The 27,682-nt window shown below is 42.6% G+C and overlaps 1 protein-coding gene across 3 annotated transcripts in view; it reads left to right on the forward strand.

Annotated features, from left to right (window-relative positions):
* Positions 1–27,682, forward strand: part of rptor (regulatory associated protein of MTOR, complex 1) — a 440,065-nt gene that overhangs the window by 234,184 nt on the left and 178,199 nt on the right. For all 3 annotated transcript variants that reach the window (XR_013499184.1, XM_078225712.1, XM_078225713.1), the window contains exons 12-15: positions 1,340–1,423; positions 2,967–3,077; positions 24,280–24,354; positions 27,346–27,411. Coding sequence is in view for 2 of the 3 variants with exons in the window: in XM_078225712.1 (XP_078081838.1) it covers positions 1,340–1,423; positions 2,967–3,077; positions 24,280–24,354; positions 27,346–27,411 (336 nt within the window). In the remaining variant the exon portion in view is untranslated. The remainder of the gene's footprint in view (positions 1–1,339; positions 1,424–2,966; positions 3,078–24,279; positions 24,355–27,345; positions 27,412–27,682) is intronic.

A 27,682-nucleotide genomic window follows, 5' to 3' on the forward strand; every position in this document is an offset into this window, starting at 1 on the left:
CTGACCCTGCATCTTGGCTTGTTTACCCGGTTCACCTTCGACAGCAACCACCTCACAGCATTATAATTTCCCTTATTTAAAGATACTGGTTATGGATCAATGGTGTTCACCCTCAAACTGTATCTGGAATTCTATCATATTGTGGTCACTACCACAATTTGTGGGGTGGCAGAGTGGCTAGCACTGCAGCCTCACAGCAGCAGGGGCTTGGGTTCAATTCCCGGCTTAGGCCACTGTCCATGTGGAATTTGCACGTTCTCCCCATGTCTGCGTGGGTTTCCTCCTACAGTTTGAAAGATGTGCTGGTTAGGTGACCCGAACAGGCGCCGGAGTGTGGCGACTCGGGGAATTTCACAGTAACTTCATTGCAGTGTTAATGTAAGCCTTACTTGTGACTAATAAATAAATTTAAACTTATTTTTACCCCCTAGAGGACCCTTAATCACAAGATCCCTTATTAATCCTTCTTCTTTACACAAAACCAAATCTGAAGTAGCCCGTTCCTGGGTAAGTTCCCCAATGTCGTGATCTAAAAAGCAACCCCTGACGCACTCCACAAATTCTTCATCTACGCTACCCTTGCCGGTTTGGATGGTCCAATCGGTAGGATCTGTTTAAAATTTACGGTGGGATTTTCCAGTCCCGCCCTTGGCTGGGATATTCCGGTCCCAGTGAAGGTCAGTGGACTTTTGGGCACTTATCAAACTTTCTGAAAAATCCTGGCCTTAAATTTGTATTCCCTTGAATTCAACCCAGTCGAGTGATGATCCACTTGAGGTATTTGAAATGGTAAAGGGACTTGAGAGGGAAAGAAAGTTTATTTCCTTTGGTGAGAAAATCCTGAATATAATCTTAAAAAATATAATTTTGGAGTGAAATCGGTGAGCCAATCAAAATGTTTAAGGCTGAGATTAATAGGAAAGGGTTTCAAGAGTATGAAAGGTAGGAATTGATTACATAAAATGATGTAATTGGATTTAGAATAGGATTGAGAGGAGGAATGGCCTACTTCTGTTCCTATATTCCTATGTAAGCATAATATTTATCTCAGTGATTTTCCTGAATGAACATTCTCATGAGTGATCTAATTTTTTTTATGACATGCTAAGATTGCTTCTAGCTGTTATTATGACTTGGGCTTAAGTTGCTTAAAGTGTGAGCCTAAATAAATTTCTTTCATGATTTGAATGTCATTCTGTCTGGAATGCTGTTTGTTTTGCCTCATGCACCAAATGTAGCTGGATGTTGCTCGTACTTAATTCTACCTTCAATTTCCACTGGAACAAACTGAATTTGTCATGTTGAGCTAATTCTTTCCTGTCCCTTTTCTCTCCATTAGGTGCTGCTTAGCCAGGTCCACCGTCTGCGAGCACTGGATTTGCTGGGAAGGTTTCTAGATTTGGGTCCCTGGGCCGTGAGTCTAGTACGTCTCCAATCCTTATATAAAGATTTGAAGCATTCCATTTGTTCTTCAGTTCAGACGTATCGTAACTGCTACACCACACCAATATTTGAATTTTCAGAGCTTGTGAAGGTTTATTAGATCATTTCAAAGATGTGCAGGTTAGGTTGATTGGCCATGCTAAATTGCTCTTTAATGTCAGGGGGATTAGCAGGGTAAATACATGGGGTTATGGGGATAGGGCATGGGTGGGATTGTTGTTGATGCAGGGTCAATGGGCTAAATGGCCTCGTTCTGCACTGTAGTGATTCTATGAATTTAAACATAAGAATTAGGAGCAGGAGTAGGCCATCTGGCCCCTCGATCCTGCTCTGCCATGCAATAAGATCATGGCTGATCCTTTTGTGGACTCAACTCCACTTACCCACCCGCTCACCATAACCCTTAATTCCTTTACTGTTCAAAATTTATCTATCCTTGCCTTAACATTCAATGAGGTAGCCTCAACTGCTTCACTGGGCAGGGAATTCCACAGATTCACAACCCTTTGTGTGAAGAAGTTCCTCCTCAACTCAGTCCTAAATCTGCTTCCCCTTATTTTGAGGCTATGCCCCCAGTTCTAGTTTCACCCGCCAGTGGAAACAACTTCCCTGCTTCTATCTTATCTATTCCCTTCATAATCTTATATGTTTCTATAAGATCTCCCCTCATTCTTCTGAATTCCAATGAGTATAGCCCCAGTTTACTCAGTCTCTCCTCATAAGCCAACCCTCTCAACTCCAGAATCAACCTAGTGAATCTCCTCTGCACCCCCTCCAGTGCCAGTATATCCTTTCTCAAGTAAGGAGACCAAAACTGTACACAGAACTCCAGGTGTGGCCTCACCAGCACCTTATACAGCTGCTACATAACCTCGCTGTTTTTAAACTCCATCCCTCTAGCGATGAAGGACAAAATTCCATTTGCCTTCTTAATTACCTGCTGCACCTGCAAACCAACTCCTTGAGATTCCTGCACAAGGACACCCAGGTCCCTCTGCACAGCAGCATGCTGCAATTTTTTACCATTTAAATAATAGTCCATTTTGCTGTTATTCCTACCAAAATGGATTACCTTTATGCTAAGGTGTGTTTTATTTTTGCTTGGGGAAAGATAAATTTTAATAATTTGACACTTAGCTTCTCATAGACCACTTCCAGAATTATTTGTGTGGCTTTATTGTTTTCTTTGTAAAGTTTAAATTTTGTTCAACTGTACTGAAATCCATTTCTAGGAAGTGAGCAATCTAAACTTGGAATGGAATATCAAGGTAAATAGTAATAAGCTGTTTCAAATTCAAAGATGTGCGGGTTAGATGGATCGACCATGCTAAATTGCTCCTTAGTGTCAGGGGGACTAGCTAGGGTAAATGCATGGAGTTATGGAGATGGCGTCTGGGTGGAATTGTGGTCGGTGCAGACTTGATGGGCCGAATGGCCTCCTTCTGCACTGTAGGATTCCGTCATTCTAATTCAATGCCAATTGGAATCTCTCATTTTCTCTCTTTTGTGTTTTTCCTTGACAGGCCTTGTCTGTTGGTATTTTCCCATACGTTTTGAAACTACTTCAGAGTTCAGCACGCGAATTAAGGCCCCTTCTTGTTTTCATCTGGGCAAAGATCTTGGCGGTGGATAGTGTAAGTAACGCGGTGCGATTGCTTTAATCGAAAGGAAACACGCGAGAAGCATTTTAGAACGATGCGGATTAAAATATGCAGCTCTTTATTTTTAGCTTGACAGCAACTAGAGTTTGTTGTGAAATGAGACCTTTCAGGACAGCTGCTGGACACACCTTTATCAAAGATAAATGTAGCACGTCAGTTAGGTGGATAGATTGGAGGAGCTGGTATCTGTTCTTGGAAGAGAAGGCCACGAGGAGTTTTGACAGCAGTGTTCAAAATCAGGGGTGGTCTGGACAGAAGAGAGAAACTGTTCCCATAGACGGAATGTTCTAGAACCAGAAGCACTGATTTGAAGGTGAACCGGCAAACATTGAGAAAAGCCTTTTTCCACTGCAAGTGGTTATGATCAGGAGGCAAATTCAGTCCTGGCTTTCAAAGAGGAGTTGGATAAGAAACTAAAAGGAAAGGCACAGTGGTTAGCACTGCTGCCTCACAGCACCAGGGACCTGGGTTCGATTCCTGTCCTCGGGTCACTGTCTGTGTGGAGTTTGCACATTCTCCCCGTGTCGGCGTGGGTTTCCTCCAGTTTCCTCCCACAGTCCAAAGATGCACGGGTTAGATAGATTGGCCATGTTACATTGCCCCTGAATGCCTGGGGCTATGGGGATAGGGCCTGGGTGGGATTGTGGTCGGTGCAGACTCGATGGACCAAATGGCCTCCTTCTGCACTGCAGGATTCTATGATTTTTAAGGGCTAGGGGGAAAGACTGGGGACGTGAGCTGACCTAAGTTGCTCTTGCAGAGAGCTGCCACGGGCTTGACAGGCTGAATGATGACCTGTGTGCTGTAACCATTCGAAATTCATTCTGTGAATTCATTCTGGTACTCTAAAACCCATTGTGCCACACATGTTGTGTGCATGCCTAGGGCACCTTGCTGCGCTCCTCTTACAGTACGCCAGTCTAAAGCTCAGCAGTAACCTCACTAGTTTTAAATTATTCAGTTCAAGTATTCTACTTGTGCCGTGGAGTATTTGAGTAACTGAAGGGAAGAAACACAGCGGCAGGGACCGTTGCAGCCATGAATGAAGGCCATTTTATGATTGTTCAATACCATGTTGCCGTCCTCAATCTTTCTGCGTTCTTTGATACTGTTGACCACTTAATTCTCCTTTTCACTTTGATATTTCCATGTTGGAACACAGATACGGCATTTTTGTTCTAATCTAGCAGATCAGTTTAAGGTTGCATCCTTTGCCCGCTCCTCTTCATCACTTACATCCTAATTAAAGTTTAAAAGTTTATTTATTAGTCACAAGTAAGGCTTACATTAACACTGCAGTGAAGTTACTGTGACATTCTCCTAGTCGCCAGAGTCCGATGCTTGTTCGGGTCAATGCACCTAAACGGCACGTCTTTCAGAATGTGGGAGGAAGCCCACGCAGACACTGGGAGAACAAGCAAACTCCACACAGACAGTGACCCAAGCCGGGAATCAAACCTGGGTTCCCTGCGCTGTGAAGCAGCAATGGTAACCACTGTGCTACCGTGCCACCCTACTACTTAGTTACTTTTGGGTAACTCCATTTGCAAGCATGAGGTCAGCTTCTACATGTATTTTGATTGTGTCTACTCTGCATCCTCTTCACCAAACATACTACAGGCCAGCTGTGCTAGCCAACTATTTGATATTGAATAAAAGCAAAATACTGCGGATGCTGGAGTCTCAAATGAAAACAGAAAATGCTGGAAAATCTCGGCAGGTCTGACAGCATCTGTGGGGAGAGAATAAAGCCAACGTTTCACGTCTAGAAGGCCCTTTGTCAGAGCAATTCTGACGATGTGTCATCTAGAGTCGAAACATTGGCTCTATTCTCTCACCACAGATGCTATCAGACCTGCCGATTTTCCACCATTTTCTGTTTATGCATTTGAATCCTTGCAACTCAAATTGACCCTATTCTGTTGAACTCTCCTTAGTACCTCTGAGCCTCAGAGTACCTTGTTCTAACTAGCTGACCACTGAAAGATCCTTTCTTCTCTAAATGCTTTGAGCATACTTGTTAGTTTCTCCAGAGTTCAATATGATTGTAGTAAACATTTTTGTTGCATTTTACTGTTATTTTTCCTATTTCCAATGTTCCTTCTGTAGAATCATTAATACAACAAAGCAGGAGGCCATTCAGTCCATCATGCCTGTGCTACCTCTTTGAAAAAGCTATCCAATTAGTCCCACTTCATTTATCTTTCCCTGTAGTGCTCAGATCTTTCTCCTTTAAGTATTTTTAAAAAATATATATTTATTCCATCTTTCTTGCTGTTCAGTTATTTTGTTTTGATTTGTCTAAATCACTGGCTGTGTTTCCTGGACTATCAAAGTGTTTGCCCCATTTTTGCTTGCAATGTTATTGGTAACAGCTGTCCTGTGTACCCACTCTACCCATATTCCAGTACATTATTCAGATTGGCAAAAAGGCCACAGTTGTCCACATGGACCACAAGATGTCCACAGAATTGTAGAATGGTTACAACACAGAAGACGGCCATTTGGCCTGTTGTGTCTGTGGTGGTTCTCTGCAAAAACCAACTCAGTGAATCCTGCTAAACGCTTTTCCGGTAGCATTGCAAATTTTTGTTTAAGCAGATCGCTTTCCAATAATTTTTTTTTGAAGCCCACGACTTAATCTCAACCACAGTCTCGGGCAATACATTCCAGATACTAATCACTTGGTTCCTCAGAAAGTTTTTCCTCATGATGTCTTTGGTTATCTTGCCAATCACCTTCAATTGGTGTCCTCTGATTTTTGACCCTTCAGCCAATGGGAACAGTTTCTCCCTGTCCAAATTGTCCAAATCCATACTAATTTTAATCAGCTCTCAAATTTGCTCTGAATCATCCCTGTAGGGGAACAGTTCCAGATTCTCTAATCTATCCACATAACTGAGTTCCCTCATCCCTGGAACCTCATTCCTGGAACATCCTCATAAATCTTTTTTGTACCCTTTAACGCATTCCTGTCCTTCCTAAAATGTGATTTGATTTGACTTCTTGTCACGTGTATTATAATAGTGAAAAGTATTGTTTCTTGCGCACTATACAGACAAAGCAGACCGTACGTTGAGAAGGAAAGGAGTGCAGAATGTAGTGTTACAGTCATAGCTATGATGTAGAGAAAGATTAACTTAGTGCGAGGTGGGTCCATTCAAAACTCTGATGGCAGCAGGGAAGAAGCTGTTCTTGAGTCGGTCGGCACGTGACCTCAGTCTTTTGCATCTTTTTCCCGATGGAAGAAGGTGGAAGAGAGAATGTCTGGGGTGTGATGCCCTGCAGCAGGGTTCCTGACTGGTTTTTATATAAGGAGGCCATTTCGAAGTTACCACACTTTTGGGAAACATCTATTAATGCAGAAAAGACAGCTGCATTAGCCAAAAAGAATAGTCCAGCAGAATTAGATGCAACTGCTTGGTCAGGTAAATGAATTATTCAGGTACTTTCTGTAGGAATGAGTGCCAGGGTACTGTTGGAAAACAATTGTCAGTGGGGGACATGATCTATTAAAAGAGCATTAATTAACAGAGGCCATTATTTAAATTTTTGAGTGAAAAAGAGAAACCATAATAATCTTGGTGACCAAAATAAATTGCAGCCCATGGAAAGAGAGAAATAAAACGATGAAACAGAAGAACATTTCTTTGTGTGTGCTTCCTTTGTGAGATTCGGCAACAAGGCCAATGTTTTAGGTATTTTTTCCTAGTGATGTTGGTTTCAAAGTCCAAGTGTCATAGACTTATTTACTCTACACAATGGGGCTTTCAAGTTTTCTCTTTGAACATTTGCAAAATGTGCTTGCATTGGATGCATGTACATTTCAGGACTGTAGAAGTCCTACTTATTGTGGGTTTATTTATAGAAAAGTCTTAAGTGAAAGTTTTGGATTGATTTGAAGATTGTGATCTTAGTTGTGCAACAGATATATTTCATTAGCCAGTCTAATTCATCTCAACTCTGTCAAAATTCCCTGTTTGAAACCTTTTAGTTTGGCTTCTACCTTCCACACAATGCCAAGATAATCCTGATGTGGAGACGCCGGCGTTGGACTGGGGTAAACACAGTAAGAAGTCTCACAATACCAGGTTAAAGTCCAACAGGTTTATTTGGTAGCACAAGCACTAGCTTTCGGAGCGCTGCCCCTTTCATCAGGTGAGTGGGATTTCAGTTCACAAACAGGGCATATATAGACACAAACTCAATTTACAAAATAATGGTTGGAATGCGAGTCTTTACGGGTAATCAAGTCTTAAAGGTACAGACAATGTGAGTGGAGAGAGGGTTAAGCACAAGTTAAAGAGATGTGTACTGTCTCCAGCCAGGACAGTTAGTGAGATTTTGCAAGCCCAGACAAGTCGTGGGGGTTACAGATAGTGTGACATGAACCCAAGATCCTGGTTAAGGCCGTCCTCATGTGTGCGGAACTTGGCTATCAGTCTCTGTTCAGCAACTCTGCGTTGTCGTGTGTCGTGAAGGCCGCCTTGGAGAACGCTTACCCGAAGATCAGAGGCCGAATGCCCGTGACCACTGAAGTGTTCCCCAACAGGAAGAGAACACTCTTGCCTGGTGATTGTCGAGCGGTGTTCATTCATCTGTTGTCATAGCATCTGCATGGCCTCCCCAATGTACCATGCCTCGGGACATCCTTTCCTGCAGCGTATCAGGTAGACAATGTTAGCCGAGTTGCAAGTGTATGTACCGTGTACCTGGTGGATGGTGTTCTCACTTGAGATGGTGGCATCCGTGTCGATGATCCGGCACGTCTTGCAGAGGTTGCTGTGGCAGGGTTGTGTGGTGTCGTGGTTACTGTTCTCCTGAAGGCTGGGTAGTTTGCTGCGGACAATGGTCTGTCTGAGGTTGTGCAGTTGTTTGAAGGCAAGAAGTGGGGGTGTGGGGATGGCCTTGGTGAGATGTTCGTCTTCATCAATGACATGTTGAAGGCTCCAGAGAAGATGTCGTAGCTTCTCCGCTCCAGGGAAGTACTGGACGACGAAGGGTACTCTGTCTGCTGTGTCCCGTGTTTGTCTTCTGAGGAGGTCGGTGCGATTTTTCGCTGTAGCGCGTCGGAACTGCTGATCGATGAGTCGAGCACCATATCCTGTTCTTATGAGGGCATCTTTCAGCGTCTGGAGGTGTCTGTTGCGATCCTCCTCATCTGAGCAGATCCTGTGTATACGGAGGGCTTGTCCGCAGGGGATGGCTTCTTTAACGTGTTTAGGATGGAAGCTGGAGAAGTGGAGCATTGTGAGGTTATCCGTAGGCTTGCGGTACAGTGAAGTGCTGAGGTGACCGTCCTTGATGGAGATGCGTGTGTCCAAGAATGCAACCGATTCCGGAGAGTAGTCCATGGTGAGTCTGATGGTGGCATCAGAAGACAAACATGGGACACAGCGGACAGAGTACCCTTCGTCGTCCAGTACTTCCCTGGAGCGGAGAAGCTACGACATCTTCTCCGGAGCCTTCAACATGTCATTGATGAAGACGAACATCTCGCCAAGGCCATCCACACACCCCCACTTCTTGCCTTCAAACAACCGCACAACCTCAAACAGACCATTGGCCGCAGCAAACTACCCAGCCTTCAGGAGAACAGTGACCACGACACCACACAACCCTGCCACAGCAATCTCTGCAAGACGTGCCGGATCATCGACACGGATGCCATCATCTCGCGTGAGAACACCATCCACCAGGTACACAGTACATACACTTGCAACTCGGCCAACGTTATCTACCTGATAAGCTGCAGGAAAGGATGTCCCGAGACATGGTACATTGGGGAGACCATGCAGACGCTACGACAACGGATGAATGAACACCGCTTGACAATCACCAGGCAGGAGTGTTCTCTTCCTGTTCAGGAGCACTTCAGCGGTCATGGGCATTCGGCCTCTGATCTTCGGGTAAGCGTTCTCCAAGGCGGCCTTCACGACAGCGCAGAGTCGCTGAGCAGAGACTGAAAGCCAAGTTCCGCACACATGAGGACAGCCTCAACCGGGATCTTGGGTTCATGCCACACTCTCAGTAACCCCCACGACTTGCCTGGGCTTGCAAAATCTCACTAACTGTCCTGGCTGGAGGCAATACACATCTCTTTAGCCTGTGCCTAACCCTCTCTCCACTCACATTGTCTGTACCTTTAAGACTTGATTACCTGTAAAGACTTGCATTCCAACCATTATTTTGTAAATTGAGTTTGTGTCTTTATATGCCCTGTTTGTGAACAGAAATCCCACTCACCTGATGAAGGAGCAGCGCTCCGAAAGCTAGTGCTTGTGCTACCAAATAAACCTGTTGGACTTTAACCTGGTGTTGTGAGACTTCTCACTAAGATAATCCTGGCCAAAGTCCTGTATAACGTATCCTGCACCTGTGACCCTGGATTGTTATCCCTACTTGCTTTTCTTGACCACTTATAGCATTTGATACAGTCTACCACACCGTTCTCCTCCTCCATCTCTCTTCCATTCCTCAGCTCCATTTGTTACACGCCTGATGGTAACTGGCATTTCTTAACTACTGATTTCTTATTTTTTAAACATCATTATCATCTCCGGAACTCCCACAATGATGTGTCCTTGACACCCTCCTCAACGCCCACATAATTCCCCTCGGTGATCTAATTTGGAGACTTGTTGTCAGCCTTCAAATGTGTGCCGATGATATCTTGTCAGGCAGCCTGTTGACTTTGAGTCCCTTAGATATGAGATATCTCCAATTCTCTCAGAAAGACAGCTGGTGTTAAATCGTAGAACTTCTGCAGCCAGGCCAATGGAAGAAGTTGTGTTAGAACTGAAAATTGTAAAAGTTATCTCATCCTGTGGCTGCAGATTTATTTCCTTTTTCACTTAATAGTTAAAATTACTTCAGTTATTCAATGCACTAGTTAATTTACAAACATCTCTACTTCTGAGGAATGATGCATTTGCTACTCCACAATAAGGGCCAACGTTTGAGGCCATATCCTGGCGGGAGATTTGCTAGAGCCACTCGGGAGGGTTTAAACTAGTTTGGCAGGGGTGGGATCCAAAGCAGTAGGGAGACAGAAGAGAAGGTTGAGGACAGCACAGAAGTTAAAGAGACCATATTAAATAGTAAAGGCAGTGTCAATAATCCTAGTAGTAGACAGATCAGGCAAAAGCAAGACAGAGAGCAAGGGAAGTCCAGATTAAACTACATTTATTTCAATGGAAGAGGTCTGATGGGCAAGGCAGATGAACTCAGGGCATGGATGGGTACATGGGACTGAGATATTATAGCAATTACTGAAACATGGCTAAGGGAAGGACAGGACTGGCAGCTCAATGTTCCAGGGTACAGATGCTATAGGAAAGATGGGAGGTAAGAGGGGAGGGGGAGTTGCACTTTTGATAAAGGAAAACATCACGGCAGCACTGAGAGGGGATATATCCGAGGGTTCACCCATTGAGTATGTGGGTTGAACTGAGAAATAAGAAGGGGGAAATCACTTTGATAGGGTTGCAGTATAGGCCCCCAAATAGTCGGCAGGAAATTGTGGAGAAAATATGTAAGGAGATTACAGGTAGCTCCAAGAAACATAGGGTGATAATAATAGGGGATTTTAACTTTCCCAACATTGACTCGGACAGCCATAGTATTAGAGGCTTGGATGGAGAGAAATTTGTTGAGTGTATTCAGGAGGGATTTCTCATTCAGTATGTGGATGGCCCGACTAGAGAGGGGGCAAAACTTGACCTCCTCTTGGGAAATAAGGAAGGACAGGTGACAGTGCTAGTGAGGGATCACTTTGGGACCAGTGACCATAATTTCATTAGTTTTAAGATAGCTATGGAGGACGATAGGTCTGGCCCAAAAGTTAAAATTCTAAATTGGGGCAAGGCCAATTTTGGTGGTATCAGGCAGGAATTTTGAACAGTTAATTGGGGGGGTCTGTGGGAAGGCAAAGGGACCTCTGGTAATTGGGAAGCTTTCAAAAGTGTGTTAACCAGGGTTCAGGGTAAGCAATTCCTCTTAGAGTGAAGGGCAAAGCTGATAGAAGTAGGGAACCCTGGATGACTCGGGGTATTGAGACTCTAGTCAAGAAGAGGAAGGAGGCACATGACATGCATAGGCAGCTGGGATCAAGTGGATCCCTTAAAGAATATAGAGGGTGTAGGAGTAGAGTTAAGAGAGAAATCAGGAGGGCAAAAAGGGGACTCGATTGTTTTGGCAGATAAGGCAAAGGAGAATCCAAAGAGCTTCTACAAATACATAAAGGGCAAAAGAATAACTAGGGAGAGAGTAGGGCCTCTTAAGGATCAACAAGGTCATCATATGTGCGGATCCACGAGATGGGTGAGATTCTAAGTGAATATTTCTCATCACTATTCACCGTTGAGAAAAGCATGGATGTTAAGGAACTTGAGGAGTATACATATAACAGAGAAGGAGATGCTGGAAGTCTTAAAGCGCAGCAGGGAAGATGAATCCCCGGGACCTGATGAAGTATATCCCAGGACATTGTGGGAGGCTAGGGAGGAAATTGCAGGTCCCCTAGCAGAGATATTTGAATCATCGATAGTCACAGGTGAGGTGCCTGAAGATTGGAGCGGGTCAAATGTTGTGCCTTTGTTTAAGAAGAGCTGCAGGGAAAAGCCTGGGTGCTACAGGCCGGTGAGCCTCATATCTGCAGTGGGTAAGTTGTTGGAAGATATTTTGAGAGACAGGATCTGCAGGCATTTAGAGATGCAAGGACTGATTAGGGACAGTCAGCATGGCTTTGTGAGTGGAAAATCATGCCTCACAAATGTGATTTTTTTGAAGGGGTAACCAAGAAGGTAGATGAGGGCAGTCCATGATGTTGTTTACATGGACCTTAGCAAGGCCTTTGACAAGATAGGTAGGTTGTTGCATAAGGTTAAATCTCATGGGATGCAGGGTGAGATAGCCAAATGGATACAAAATTGGCTTGATGACAGAAGACAGGGTTGTTTTTCAAACTGGAGGCCTGTGACCAGTGGTGTGCCTCAGTGATCGATGCTGGGTCCACTGTTATTTGTCATTTATATTAATGATTTGGATGAGAATTTAGTAGGCATGGCTCGTAAGTTTGCAGATGACACCAAGATTGGTGGCATAGTGGAAAGTGAAGAAGGTTATCTCGGATTGCAACGGGATCTTGATCAATTGGGGCCATTGGGCTGACGAATGGCAGATGGAGTTTAATTTAGCTAAATGCGAGATGATGTATTTTGGTAGATTGAACCAGGGCAGGACTTAACAGTTAATGGTAGGGCATTGGGGAGAGTTATAGAACAGAGATCTAGGGGTACAGGTTCATAGCTCCTTGAAAGTGGAGTCACAGGTGGACAGATTGGTGGAGAAGGCAATGCTTGGTTTCATTGGTCAGAACATTGAATACAGGAGTTATTGAAGTTGTCTTGTTGAAGTTGTGCAAGACATTGGTAAGGCCACACTTGGAATAGCGTGTACAGTTCTGGTCACCCTATTATAGAAAGAGTATTATTAAACTAGAAAGAGTGCAGAAAAGATTTACTAGCATGCTACTGGGACTTGGTGGTTTGAGTTACAAGGAAAGGCTGGATGGACAGGGCCTTTTTTCTCTGGAGCGTAGGAGGCTCAGGGGCGATCTTATAGAGATCTAAAAAAATGAGGGGCATAGATCAGCTAGATAGTCAATATCTTTTCCCAAAGGTAGGGGAGTCTAAAACTAGAGGGCATAGGTTTAAGGTGAGAGGGGAGAGATACAAAAGTGTCCAGAGGGGCAATTTCTTCACATACAGGGTGGTGAGTGTCTGGAACAAGCTGCCAGAGGTAGTAGTAGAGGTAGGTACAATTTTGTCTTTTAAAAAGCATTTAGACAGTTACATGGGTAAGATGGGTATAGAGGGATATGGGCCAAACGCAATTGGGACTAGCTTAGGGGTTAAAAAAAGGGGCGGCATGGACAAGTTGGGCTGAAGGGCCTGTTTCCATGCTGCAAACCTCTATGATTCTATTTTTTTTTTATTGCTTATTCGTCACAAGTCGGTGTACATTCACACTGCGGTGAAGTTACTGTGAAAATCCTCTAGTCGCCACTCTCTGGTGCCTGTTCAGGTACACTGAAGGAGAATTCAGCATGGCCAATGCGCGTCTTTCAGACTGGGAGGAAACCGGAGCGCCCGGGAGGAAACCCATGCAGACACGGAGAGAATGTGCAAACTCCGCACAGACAGTGACCCAAGCCGGGAATCGAACCCGGGTACCTGACTCTGTGAGGCAGTAGTGCTAACCACTGTGCTGCCAAAAGAATACTGTATTGTAAGCACTTGTAGCTTTGATTCACTTCTTTAATTTTCAAGTAACTTACCTTTTTGAATGGTTCTGCGATGTAGCCTTCATCATTTAGCTGACAAAATATTTCTATTAATGTAAATGTGATTAACAATTTTAAGAATAGACAAATACTAACTGGACACATTACGGCACTGGAATTTCCCTTTTCCTTAAGGTATTAGCCTGACCTTGATGCCATTGGGTTTTATGAAGATTGCTGCATAATAACAAAAACTTATTGGATTTTTTAAAGCAGTTTTATTATTGCGCAGGCATGATCAAACTGAGACTCACTGACCGAGGAGAATCCCCTCACCTTAATGTAGTGTTGGACTTCTTCCATGTTTTATCCAAATTCCGAAGCAAATGCGAATGAAACTGATGAATGCCTTTCGTTTCTTCATCCATGATTTCCTGCCCAAGGGGACCTCCCATTCAGGAGAGTTGGGTTTGGCAGCTGTATTAAATTTGTATTTGTTTAGATGCCAGGTTGATATTGGAGAATATTGACTCTGGCAGCTGCTTCATTTTATGCCTGCACCAAAAGATTTTAACAATTATAAATGGTGCAAACTTTGGTTTTATCCATAGTGATCTACCCGCTCGGGTATAATATGCTCATAATTAATGAATTAACATCAGTACCATGGAGCTACAGTGCTTGCATCAAGCTTCATTTCACTCATTAATGTTAATTTGGCAAAATAATTACCCACATTTTGTTTTTTGGTAACATGCAGAGAAATAAAATTTAATATCACTGCAGTTCAAATCAAATGGTGCAGTGCAATTTCAGTTTGTTGTACGATTTGACTGCAGAGACCAGCGTGATTATATCAATCAGGATAAAACTTGATCAAGTAAGCTGGTACTGTTATGGTTCTTCATCTTGCTATAACGTATAATATTCTAGTCAATTTATTAAAATTGCTAGAGACAGTGTTACCACTATTTTTGCTGCATTTTATCGGAAAGCCAATGTAGAATTGAACATAAAAATCAATGTAAATTATTCTAGCTGATCTAAAATGATTTTTAATAGACTTGCCATGATAAGAGATGTCTCTTTTTTTCAGAATTAACCATTTATGACATCTTTGCACTTTATTTTTCTTTCAAAGGCTGTTTACATAATTTATTCAAGAATTTCAACTGCTGTAACCTTGCATTGCAATTTTTTGTGTAATATCTTCATTGTTGAATGACCTTGTGGAAATGGTGCTGAAGCAGTTGTCTTTTCTATCATCTGTCACTGATTACAGTAAATTAGAGGGCAAGTTGTCATTTACTTTTCATCCAATTCTGGCAATATGATTTAAATGACCGTAAAGTCTTTTTAAAGTTTATTTATTAGTGTCACAAGTAGGCTTACATTAACACTGCAGTGAAGTTACTGTGAAAATCTCCTAGTCGCCACACTCCGGCGCCTGTTCGGGTACACTGAGGGAGAATTTAGCATGGCCAATACACCTAACCAGCACGTCTTTGGAACCGTGGGAGGAAACCAGAGCACCCGGAGGAAACCCATGCAGACACGGGGAGAACGTGCAGACTCTGCACAGGCAGTGACCCAAGCCGGGAATCGAACCTGGGTCCCCGGCACTGAGAGGCAGCAGTGCTAACCACTGCGCCACCATGGCTGCATCACATGTATGATTTACCAAAAGCTTGCCAGTGTGACGTGCATGTGGGTCCACATTGATAAAAGCCTGTCACATTGGATGTAAACCAAGACGGCAGCCTGCTAACTTTACGCAGTTGCAACAGAGGTTATTATGCAAATATGGTTAATTACTAAAATTAAAAATACTCCCTGGCCTAGAAATATCTGCTTGAGATACCAAAATGCTATCTTCACATGTTCGTTTGTAATACGATTGGCCCGCATGTCAAAAGATGCAATAAAGTAAGTTGGATATATTTCAATTTGGCATGGAAGGCAGAATTTATGCAAATTGTCACAGTGACCTTTGATGTTGCACTTTCCACTTAGTTTACAAATGAGGAATTTTATTGTAGCCAATTTGAGAAGGGAATAGCTTTATAGGACTCATGTAATTCCAGTCACACGGTGAAAAGCTGATATATATTCAGGTTTCCAGTTATTAATTTGCAGCTAGAATCACTGGCTTGTGCAGTCTGTTACAGTGAAACTAATGTTATCTTTAGGAAACGCTATAAACCATGTGCCATCAGATGAATATTTAACATCAACTGCTAATATCTATACAGAGATCTATTGAGGAAATGGAGAGTCTTTCCATTTTGAAGCTTTGTATCTTTATTAAAGTCGCACTGAATAAACTCCATATGCTTATCCCAACAAGCGTGCCGCTGCACTCCCCAAATAGTCACAGCGTGCTGTTGGCAAACAGCCTCTGCTGTTCCCTGGAGTGACAGAGCAATAGTTTGCTTCTGCACTTCGTCACATATACACACACAGTTCCTGGTCTCAACTGTGCTCCAGCGGAGGCAACCCGATGTAAAGTGACTGTTTGCAGAAAGGCAAAGAGAACATTTCACTTTTTGAAGAAAAAAGTTGACCCAGGCTGCACTTGTACATCTCTTAGCTGGTTAGATACCAGCATTCCTGGACACTAGGGGCTGTGTGCGGTGTCCTTTCATTTGGATGTGGCTAGGGGCAGAACAATACCAAATACTGCGGAATGGCAGTAGAATCTAATTTACTCCCAGACTTTTCTGCAATAAAGTTTTTAAAGTTTAGTTATTAGTGCCACAAGTAGGCGTATATTAACACTGCAATGAAGTTCCTATGAAAATCCCCTACTCACCACACTACGGTGCCCGTTTGGGTAAACTGAGGAAGAATTTAGCAAGACCAATGCATCTAACCAGCACGTCTTTTGGACTGTGGACGGAAACCGGAGCACCCGGAGGAAATCCACATAGACGCGGGGAGAGCGTGCAGACTCCGCACAGACAGTGACCCAAGCCGGGAATTGAACCCGGATCCCTGACACTGTGAGGCAGCAGTGCTAACCATTGTGCCACCGTGCTGCCTTACCGATAGCTAGCATATGAGTACTATTTATTTTGAAGACTACATATCGACAATACCCATCTCTAGGGTAATGAGATCGGAGACTGCAATAGCCAATGTTCCTAAAACATCCTCATATAATATAATTTTATATTAAAAGCTTGATGCTTTTTAAAATGTACTGTGGCAAAGCTGAGTTCTGATTTTGGGAAAGAAGCTAGAATAACAAGTAGAGTTTTTTTGTCCTTTTTTTTCCCCCACAGACAGCAGAAATTTCTTAGTGCTACTTAAATAATGCATTAGGTCCTGAGTTGGATTTGGATGATGCAGGTACTTTTGATACTTGGTTCAGACTAGTGTCAATAAGTCATGCCCTTGGCTTACTTCAGCTGCAGTTACTAATCTGAAGCTGGTATCTCCTGCTGCAATGAATTTTGAATGGTGGTAGCATTGGAGCCCAGTTAATGCATGCTTCGCATTCCCCCAACAGCTAACTTATGATAAAAACAAATTACTGCAGATGCTGGAATCTGAAACCAAAAGAGAAAATGCTGGAAAATCTCAGCAGGTCTGGCAGCCTCTGTAAGGAGAGAAAAGAGCTGACGTTTCGAGTCCAGATGACCCTTTGTCAGAGCTAACTTATGATATTGTTGGAGACCAGATCTGAGACCCCAAAGTATATTATGAAGTGTGACTAGCCCCCAGCTATTTTTTAATTTTGGCATTAGTGTGAGGATAAGGTGTTTCACTCCAGCTGCAATTCTATTGACACTCTGGGAAGCTTTTATCAAAATGAACTTTATTTTAACAATACGGTTTAAATCTTAAATTAATTAGCTTCACTTTTACCAATAGAAATACTTAAACATGACATGACACAATTCTTAACTCCTAATCTATGTCTATTAGTTCCAATGTAAGCAATATTCTTCATAGGCTTAAACTCATCTTCAGAATCAGTTAGCAAACCACACAGGCTTATGTGCTGGTACGTGGACTGCCAATCCTCAAGTCTCCAGAACAGCTCTGGAGAAAGAGACCTATTTTTCCTAGCACATCCCAAACAGCAGACCCCAGAGAGAGAGAGAAACACTTACTACTACTTTCAGGATCAAGCAGAAAACTAACTATTTTCCTGTGAGTTTAGTTCCATCCATTCACATGACACTGTCTCTTGTCAATCACCCTAATTAAACCCCAGGGAAAAATAAACAAAAAGAAACAAAAACGCAGTAGCTCACAACACAATCCATTATCATGGATCAATTATTATCCTGCATTCTCAGCTGGTGAACTGCCAGGTGCAGACAAACAGAATTCTAAACATACCCCTCACAAGTAACGTAAAAATACATTTCTTAAAGGCACAGTATCGTCACTATGTCGAGAGCAGCTTCAACTTTCTCATTAAATGTTTTAAAAGTATGAAGTTCCAATATTTACCATATGTCACCTAGACGTGTTTAAAATAAATCTTTTCAGCACACTGACTCGAGTTCAAAGTGGTGCGGTACACAGTCTTGCATCATTTGGCTTTAGTGCACTTGGTAATTGGATTGGGATCGCACACCCGAGTTATCCTTTCGCTTTTTGCATTGATCTGCATTCAAAATTACTTTGCGTGGAAATCGTATTATAAATGCAAAGGTTGTTTAGATAAAACCGCTTGGATGAATATGTGCAATTTAAATTGATTGAAACAAAATAAGTAACATGTCTCTAAGCAGTCTTACAGTCTATTTCTAAAGGAGGACTGCATTCTTCCCTTTCTCTTTTTGAAGTAAGATTCTGTGTCACTGCTGTCTGATATTGGCACCTTTCACTAATACCGATGAACAGCACAGTATTGTGCACTGTCCTTCTATATTGTTTTGCTGACCTAATGAACTGTAAGTGGTTCCTTGCTTCCTATATTAGTGTCTGTCATGCTCATTGGTAGCACTCGCTTCAAAAAGAACAAAGAAAATTACAGCACAGGAACAGGCCCTTCGGCCCTCCAAGCCTGACCGACCATGCTGCCTGACTTAACTAAAACCCGCTACGCTTCCGGGGACCATATCCCTTTATTCCCATCTCATTCATGTACTTGTCAAGACGCCCCTTAAAGGTCACTACTGTATCCGCTACCACTACCTCCCCCGGCAACGAGTTCCAGGTACCCACCACTCTCTGTGTAAAAAATATGCCTCGTACATCTCTTTTAAAACTTGCCCCTCACACCTTAAACCTATGCCCCCTAGTAATTGACTCTTCCACCCTGGGAAAAAGCTTCTGACTATCCACCCTGTTCATGCCCCTCATAATCTTGTAGACTTCTCCCCTCAACCTCCGTCGCTCCAGTAAGAACAAACCATGTTTCTCCAACCTCTCCTCATAGCTAATGCCCTCCATACCAGGCAACATCCTGGTAAATCTTTTCTGTACCCTCTCCAAAGCCTCCACATCCTTCTGGTAGTGTGGCGACCAGAATTGAACACTATATTCCAAGTGCGGCCTCACTAAGGTTCTATAAAGTGTCAACATGACTTGCCAATTTTTAAACTCAATACCCCGGCCGATGAAGGCAAGCATGCCATATGCCTTCTTGACTACCTTCTCCACCTGCATTGCCATTTTCAGTGACAAAAGTTGTGGGTTCCAAGTCCTAAGCCAGGAGTTGAAAACAGAAATCTAGGTTGACACTCCAGTGCAATACTGAGGGAGTACTAAACTGTGGGAGGTGCTGTTTTTCAGACGAAACATTGAACCAAGGCCCTTCCTGCCCTGTCAGGTGGATGTAAACGATCCCATCGCACTATTTTGAAGATGTCCTCGCCAATGTTATTCCCTTAATCAACATAGTAAATATCAAATTATCTGGTCATTACTGTTTGTGGGAATTTCCGAGGCACAAATCTTTGACTTTTCAAGTGACTGAACTTCTAAAGCAGTTTATTGGCTGCAAAATGCTTGGGATATCCTGAGGTTGTGAAAGACGCTACATGAATGCAAGTTTTTTTTATTATGTTGGACCCTTTCACTTTTCTGATGGAGAAAATGTGGAATTGCCTCCTTTATTAATGTAACCTGCCCTTTCATATATTTTGTGAATTACCTTTTGAAACCTGTATAAATGTCATTCACTTAAACATTATTGGTCTTCATTCTCATTCTCCGCCTCATGTAATTGCGATAAACCTTTAGTGTAATAGGTTTTTTGACAACTACGCTCTTCTGAGCTGCACAACGACAACCCTCAGGAGTTGTTGCTTGTTGTTAATTTAGGCATTTTCTAAAGTCTCTAATACAGTCACAAACGTTGTCATGGATTTGGAAGTTTGATATTTCCTCCTTGCATGAGGATGGGAGAAAAACAGTTTTTTGAATGTCAGGCAGGAGTTTTCTGTAATGGGGAAATGAGGCTTATTCTTAAATTTCCAGCCAATCTCATAAACAAATGTCAGAAAGTAAACTTCTGCGTATGCAATTGAGGCGTGGGGAAAGCATAGAACTCGTGCCATTGCTTACTCCTTTCAATATTAATATTTCAAGTCATTGAGCCATTTTTGGGGCACATTAGGTGGGAATACATGTTTAAAAGTTGCAAACATGGAAGCATTTACATTTTTAATACGATCGTGCTGAAACTATAAAGATGCATCCACAGAAACGGAAAATGCCATGCTGGTCTCCTTTTGTTAAAAATCGCAATGAAAAATCTGAAAAAAGATGTTGTCTACTGCTGTACTTAAAATTTTATGTGGGCCGAATGGCCTGCTTCTGCTCCTATGTTTTATGGTCTTCCGTCCATTTTAAATCATTGTAGTTGCTGTGAAATCTGGACCTGAAGGCTAACTAGAGGTTCTCCTCATCTTTCGTTTGGGACCCTTTGAATTCAATACCAGCAGCTACTATTTGATTTATTGTTGTCAAATGTATTAGCATACATTGAAAAGTATTGTTTCTTGCACGCTATACAGACAAAACATACCGTTCATAGAGAAGGAAATGAGAGAGTGCAGAAAGTAGTGTTACAGTCGTAGCTATGGTGTAGGGAAAGTACTAAGTATTATTAAAGGCTAGTTGGCTGCTTCAACAATAGGTCCTTTATTATCGGCCCCCATCAAGCGTGGCCATAGGATGGACAATTGACAACTGACTTTGAGTGAGGTGGATATCCATCCAGGTGACCCATGTCACTGAGTTTTCTGACTGGAGCTTCCAGTGTTCAAATCCAAGTCCATTCCCACCTCATCTTTTAAGACTTTCTATTTCAAGCCATTTGAAGTTTTCAAACTTATTGAAGTGTTCCCATTAAGGATATCATGGAACCCACGTTGCCTTTATACGTCGCTCGTGAGCATTCACCAGAAAGAACTAAATCCATCTGAGTCTCAATGCCTCCAGAATATGACTTCACTTTCTCAAGATTGAGGATTTTTACCAATAAGGGTTACTTTCAGTTAACAGATGAAGTATACCCTGGACAATTGTAAGAGGAAGCCTTTCTGTAATAACACATTCACAAAGAATTAGGCCATACAGCCTACAAAATGAAACAAGAAATGTATGAGCTGGCATAAAAAGGATGATCCAAACTGTCTTGGTTGTATTCTTCCAAGAATGTTTTTCTTTTTGGGGGGGGGGGGGGGTTGGAGGAAAGAGTTGATACAGAAAATGTGTCAAATTACAAGAGAAAATTGCAGCCATAGTACATCGATAATTTTGATTCTGAAAGCCAATATTTTGTTCATAAACTTACACTTTCTTGAAGGATATTTTCTGCTAGTGTAAACTGATCCTGCCCTTGTTTGACCATAAGCTTACATATGCAGCATTTAGCATTGTCTCCTTTACAATTGTCCTTCCCAAAATTGGAGTTTGAAAGCCGAAAGCAAGAATAATAAATATAAATGTAATTTAATTAATTCTTGATTTGAAATGCGACGTTATTCCAACTTTAGTAAAGTTATTGAAATGTGGGTCACATCAGATGGTGAGGACAATTTTTGCGTAAGATAAGCACTAACTGACCTGGACTGCTCAAATCTGATATTTGTCCCTGTAAGTTTAAGCAACATTCTCTTTGGGCAATATTGCTTTGTACCATATAGGTAGTAGCAGTTTGTTGAGTTCTTCTTTATTTGGTACTTAAAATAAAGGGAAAGATAGCCAATTTTTAATATTTTGACCTGGGAGAAAAGAGAGAAGAATTTTCAGTTCTCTTTCAATTCTTTCGTTTAGTAGTTCTCCCTGCTCCTGCATTGTTACCCCTGGTGTTCCCAAAGGATCAATCCTTGCCCTCAACCCCGTTTCACGTCTACAGGTTGTGGATGGTGGTATCACCTGACATTAGTTTTCACAAGTACGCGGATGGTACCTAATTCCATCTCAACACCATCTCTCTCTTCTCTCCCACTGTTGTGAATTACCAGACTGCAGTATGGGATGTGCAAAAATTTACTCCAGTTCAACATTGTGAAGACTGAAGCCATTGTCTTTGGTCCCTGCTTCAAACTCTACCCTAACTACTAAGGAGATCAGTTAGCTCAGTTGGCTGGTTCGCGATGAAGTGACGCCAACAGTTTAAAACAAAAAAGGGGCATGGACAAGTTGGGCCAAAGGACCTGCTTCCATGCTGTAAACCACTATGACTATAACAGCGTGGGTTTGAATTCCTGTAGCGGCTGAGGTTATTCCTTCTCAACCTTGCCCCTCGCCTCAGATGTGGTGATCCTCAGGTTAAATCACCATCTCTCAGTTTACCTTGACTGATTCCACCCTTTACTCTGGCAACAGCTTCAGATTAAGTCAGTGTACCAAAGCTTGGTATCATATTTGATCATGAGGCGAACTTCTGACCTCATATTTGTGCTATCTCTAAGCCTATTTCCACCTCTGTAACATTGTTCACCTTTGTCCCTCTCACAGCTCATCTGCTGCAAAGCCCTCATTCATGCTTTTGTTACTTTTGAATATTCCAATGCACTCCTAGCTAGTCTCCCGTATGCCACGCTCCATACACTTGAGGTTATCCAAACCTCTTGTTGCCTGTGTCTTGGCTTGCAGCTGATCTTGTTCCCCTATTACTTCTGGGCTCGCTGACCTGCATTGACTCCCAACCAGACAACATAGTGATTTTAAAATTTTCATCTTTGTTTTCAAATCAATCCTTGATGTTTGCCCCTCCCTTTCTCCATGATCTTGTCCATTCCCACCACCCTCCCAAGGTCTTCGCGCTCCCCTAATTCTGGCCTGGGCAGCATGGTGGCACAGTGGTTAGCACTGCTGCCTCACAACGCCACGGACCTGGGTTCAATTCCCGGCTTGGGTCACTGTCTGTGCAGAGTTTACACATTCTCCCCGTGTCTGCGTGGGTTTCCTCCGGGTGCTCTGGTTTCCTCCCACAATCTGAAAGATGTGCTGGTTAAGTCATGCCAAATTCTCCCTCAGTGTACCCGAACAGGCACCAGAATGTGGCGACTAGGGGATTGTCACAGTGACTTCATTGCGGTGTTCATGTAAGCCTACTTGTGACACTAACGAATAAATTAATGTAGTGAGGACGATCAGAGTCGCTGTGCAAGTTAATTTATCTATAAATGCGAATTAGTATAGTTATTTCCTTAAATGGTAAGGAAAAATTTTAAAAAGTGCCAGGGACATGTTCAGCTGTATTTTACGTTATGGTTTGTGCCCTCTGGTTTTGTTAGCCTTTTTGATGTACAATAATATGAACCGTTGCAAATTAAAAAGGCTCTTGCATCTCCGTTAGTCAGCTTCATATTTTAAACATTTTGTGCTACTTTTTGTTAAATAAGTAATGAAGTTGAAGAACATGAAAAATGTACATCCAATGATGTGGGGGATCCACAGGGAGTTCAAAGTGATTTTTCTGATTCAGCACCTTTAATCACATAAAAATTCAACATTGCCGTTTAAATGAATTGCGGTATTCACTGTGCCCATTTTGACTGTGACTTGAGCTTGTTATATTTCAGTGCTCAATAGCTGTAAGTGAATAACCTAGAATTCTGAGGAAATAACCATAATTAGTTTGGAGTTATTGTAAGATAAATATTACCTGATGTTCCTTATAACTTCATGAAATATAATTGTTCTTTCACTGGTTATTTTATTACAGTTAACCAAATAGGTTATTCACAGTCACCAGGGAATTCATGATGAGCATCCTATGACTTAAGTAGCATTGGTATCAGTTATAATAAACAAATCATGAGTACTAAATAGCCTTCCAAAATAAAGAGATATGAATTTGTCTCTCTCTCTTTCTCCTGATAGAAGTCTACAAGATAATGAGGGGCATGGACAGAGAGGATAGTCAGAAGCTTTTTCCCAGGGTGGAAGAGTCAATTACTAGGGGGCATAAGTTTAAGGTGCGAGGGGTAAGGTTTAAAGGAGATGTACGAGGCAAGTTTTTTTTACACAGAGGGTGGTGGGTACCTGGAACTCGCTGCTGGGGGAGGTAGTGGAAGCAGATACGCTAGTGACTTCTAAGGGGCGTCTGCACAAATACATGAATAGGATGGGAATAGAGGGATATGGTCCCCGGAAGGGTAGGGAGTTTTAGTTCAGTCAGGCAGCATGGTCGGTGCAGGCTTGGAGGGCCGAAGGGCCTGTTCCTGTGCTGTAATTTTCTTTGTTTTTTGTTCTCTCCATCTCACAACTCTCTCTCTCACAATTCTCTCAACATTTACGGGAGCAGGTTTTTCACTTGGGTAGAAGGCTGTTAAATAGCCTGTGTGTGGCCCTCCCATAAGAGAGATCTTGATAACTGCTTACGGTTATAATTAAACAATACTTTTATCAAGCAAGGATTGTTTTGTGCGTGGACCTAATAATGCAACTTACTTTCTTTTTATTTTTCAGTCTTGCCAGGCTGACTTGGTGAAAGACAATGGCCACAAGTACTTCCTTTCTGTTCTGGCAGACCCGTACATGCCGGTGAGTCCTTTCTGTATATTTGAAAGCAACGCTTGTCTTTTTTTTCTAATTTGAGCTTCAGATAGAGTCATAGAGATTTACAGCATGGAAACAGGCCCTTCAGCCCAACTTGTCCATGCTGCCTTTTTCTTACATTTAGTTGGTCCCAATTGCCCGCGTTTGGCCCATATCCCTTTATGCCCATCTTACACTGTCTAAAATGCTTTTTAAAAGCCAAAATTGTACCCGCATGCTATGGAAAGGGTCATGATGCCGTAATTTCTGGAGAGAATTGGCACTTTGAAGCTTTCCACTTAAGTTTGCAGGTATTGTGTATTGTTGCACAGTATGCATCAGACTAAATGTGTAGCCTGATGTCCAAAACATCAAAGGGGGCAAAGGAATTGTTATCTGCTCAAAAAAAACCGTGTGTGTAAATTAGCAGTCAAATGTGTATTTGAATGGTTATAAATAAATCAGAAGTAGTTGAAAACAACTAGTTGTAAATAACAAAGCTTGCGTTTATGTAGCACCTTCCATTGCATCGTGGTCGTCCTAAAGGTCTTCACAGCCAACGGTTACTTTTGAAATGCAGTCAGTTATATAAGTGCAAGTGGTAGTCAAATTGTGCAAAACAAGGTCCAATAAGCAACAATAAGAGAAATAACTGGATGGCGTGGATTGAAGGATACAAAAGGGTGAAAAGGACACTAGAAATCCCTGCTGATTTTCTGTTGTGCCATAGGATCCTCTACATTTACCCCAGTGGGTAGAGTAGGCCTCGGTTTCATCTTCAGTGACCACTAGCTAACGAGTATGATTGTCCACCTAAGAAACTCTGCATTACTGGTCATGGGTTCTGTGGGTTCTTGCGTGGCTGATGAGCCTGATCCTGGAACAGGTTTCTTCCGAAAGCTGGTCGCTCCGACAGTGCAGCACTCACCCGTCACTGCATTGGGATGTCAGTCTAGATTATGTGCTCAAAGTTTTTGGGATGGAATTTGGACAAAAGCACGATAAAGTGCGAGGTCATCCACATTGGGTGTGAGAAAAATCAATGTGTATGTTATCTTAATTAGATTAGGGGCTGGAAAGAAGCAAAAGGATTTGGATATCCTTATACAAAAATCATATGCTCCAAAGTGATGAGCGGGCTGGTTAGAGGGTTAAATTATGAGGATAAGCTGCATCAACTTGATTTGTATTCTGTTGAATAGAAGGTTAAGAGGGAGATCCTATCGGGGTGTTTACAAATGCCAAAGCAATTCAATAGGGTTGATACAGCAGGGCCCAAGGAGGCACTCTCTGCACGGCGGCACAGTGGTTAGCACTGCTGCCTTACAGCGCCAGGGACCCGGGTTCAATTTCCGGCCTGGGTCACTGTGTGGAGTTTGCACGTTCTCCCCGTATCTGTGTGGGTTTCATCCAAGTGCTCCAGTTTCCTCCCACGGTCCAAAGATGTGCGGGTTAGGTGGATTGGCCATGCTAAATTGCCCCTTAGTGTCAGGGGAACTAGCGAGGGTAAATGCATGGGATTATGGGGATAGGGCCTGGGTGGGATTGTGGTCGGTGCAGACATGATGGGCCGAATGGTCGTATTCTGCACTGTGGGATTCTATGAATTGGAGCTAGGCCACTTGAGAGAAAAATCAGGAAGCTTTTTTGAAAACACGTAAAGTGGTGGAAATCTGGAATTCCCCAAAAAACACTGGATGCTGAAACAATTTTTTAAAGACTGAGATTTATTGATTTTTTTTTTCGTACCAAGGGATGTAGAGCGAAGGCAGATAAATGAAGTTGAGACACACATCAGTCATGGTTTAATTGAGTGACAGAACATGTTTGAAGAGCTGAATGGCCTCTCCTGTCCAGAGCTTATATTTTGGCATAACCCATAACGTCACAGAGATGAGTGTGCTATAATTAAGCTGAGATAGATACGCGTAATCTTATTAATAGTTAAACAGCAGAATCTATGCCAATTTAGGAAGCAGAGTTGGTTGATGCTACTGAGGTGATAGAGTGCTGCATCTTGCAGTTAGTATAATAGCAACGTGACAGGCTTGCACAAGCAGTCTCCTTTATAAATACGGGCACAGCGTTTTAAAATGGAAGGCAGAAATATGATTTAAAACATGACAGCGGGAAATGTGATTTTGTAGACAGATGCTGGGAGGATGTTTCCCCTGGCTGGGGGAGTCTAAAACGAGGAGTCTTGCCTTAGAATAATTTGTTATGGCGAGCGGACAGGTACATGAAGCTGAGTCCATGAAAAAGATCAGCCATGATCTTATTGAATGGCAGAGCAGGTTTGAGGGGCCAGATAGCCTACTCCTGCTCCTAGTTTTTATGTGGAATAAGTATTCGGCCATTTAGGACTGAAGTCAAGAGAAATTTCTTCCCTCAAAGGGCCATGGATCTTTGGAATACTCTATCCCAGAAAGTTGTGGATGCTCAGTCAAAGAATCATAGTGCAGAAGACGACCATTTGGCCCATCGAGTTTGCACCAACCACAATCCCTCCCACGCCCTATTCCCATAACCCCATGCACTTACCCTTGACGCTAAGGGGCAATATGGCATGGCCCATCCACCTAACCTGGACATCTTTGGACTGTGGAAGGAAACCAGAGCACCCGGAGGAAACCCATGCAGACACGGGAGAACGTGCAAACTCCACACAGACAGTGACCCAAGCCAGGAATCGAACCTGGGTCCCTGGTGCTGTGAGGCAGCAATGCTAACCACTGTGCCACCGTGCTGTCCATATTGTATTCAAGACAGCGATCAGTAGGACACTGAGAGAATTAAAGACTATGGAGATAGTTCAGGAAATGGAGCTGAGATGGAGGATTTGCCTTGATCACCAATTAATGGTAGAGCAGGCTCAAAAGCTCCAGATAGCCTGCTCCTCTTACACAATGTTCTTACACAAGCTTGCGCATGCTGTACTGAATTTCACTATTGTTGTTTTACATACCTGTGCTAATTTGAGGCTTTTGTTTTGTCCAGGCTGAACACCGAACAATGGCAGGTTTTATTTTAGCTGTCATTGTTAATAGCTATAATACAGGGCAGGTAAGTAACATTTAATATTTTTATCTGCTACGTGTGACATTTTATGTATTGATTAAATATAAATCACAGTGGCCATTAACCAATGGGAAAATAACTAAGTGTTTTCCTTTTCAATTGGTGATCTACTTTTGCTACATTTGTTATTACCAATTATTTTGGGGGGAAAATATTTCTTCTGATTTTTAGCTTCCCCCTGTCAAATTATGTAATTTTGTTTTAGAAGAAACAAGATATGGAATTCTTAACAGCTTCTCACTAACCTGTCAAAAAA

Source organism: Mustelus asterias, chromosome 12 (assembly GCF_964213995.1).
Source record: "Mustelus asterias chromosome 12, sMusAst1.hap1.1, whole genome shotgun sequence".
Classification (NCBI taxonomy): domain Eukaryota; kingdom Metazoa; phylum Chordata; class Chondrichthyes; order Carcharhiniformes; family Triakidae; genus Mustelus; species Mustelus asterias.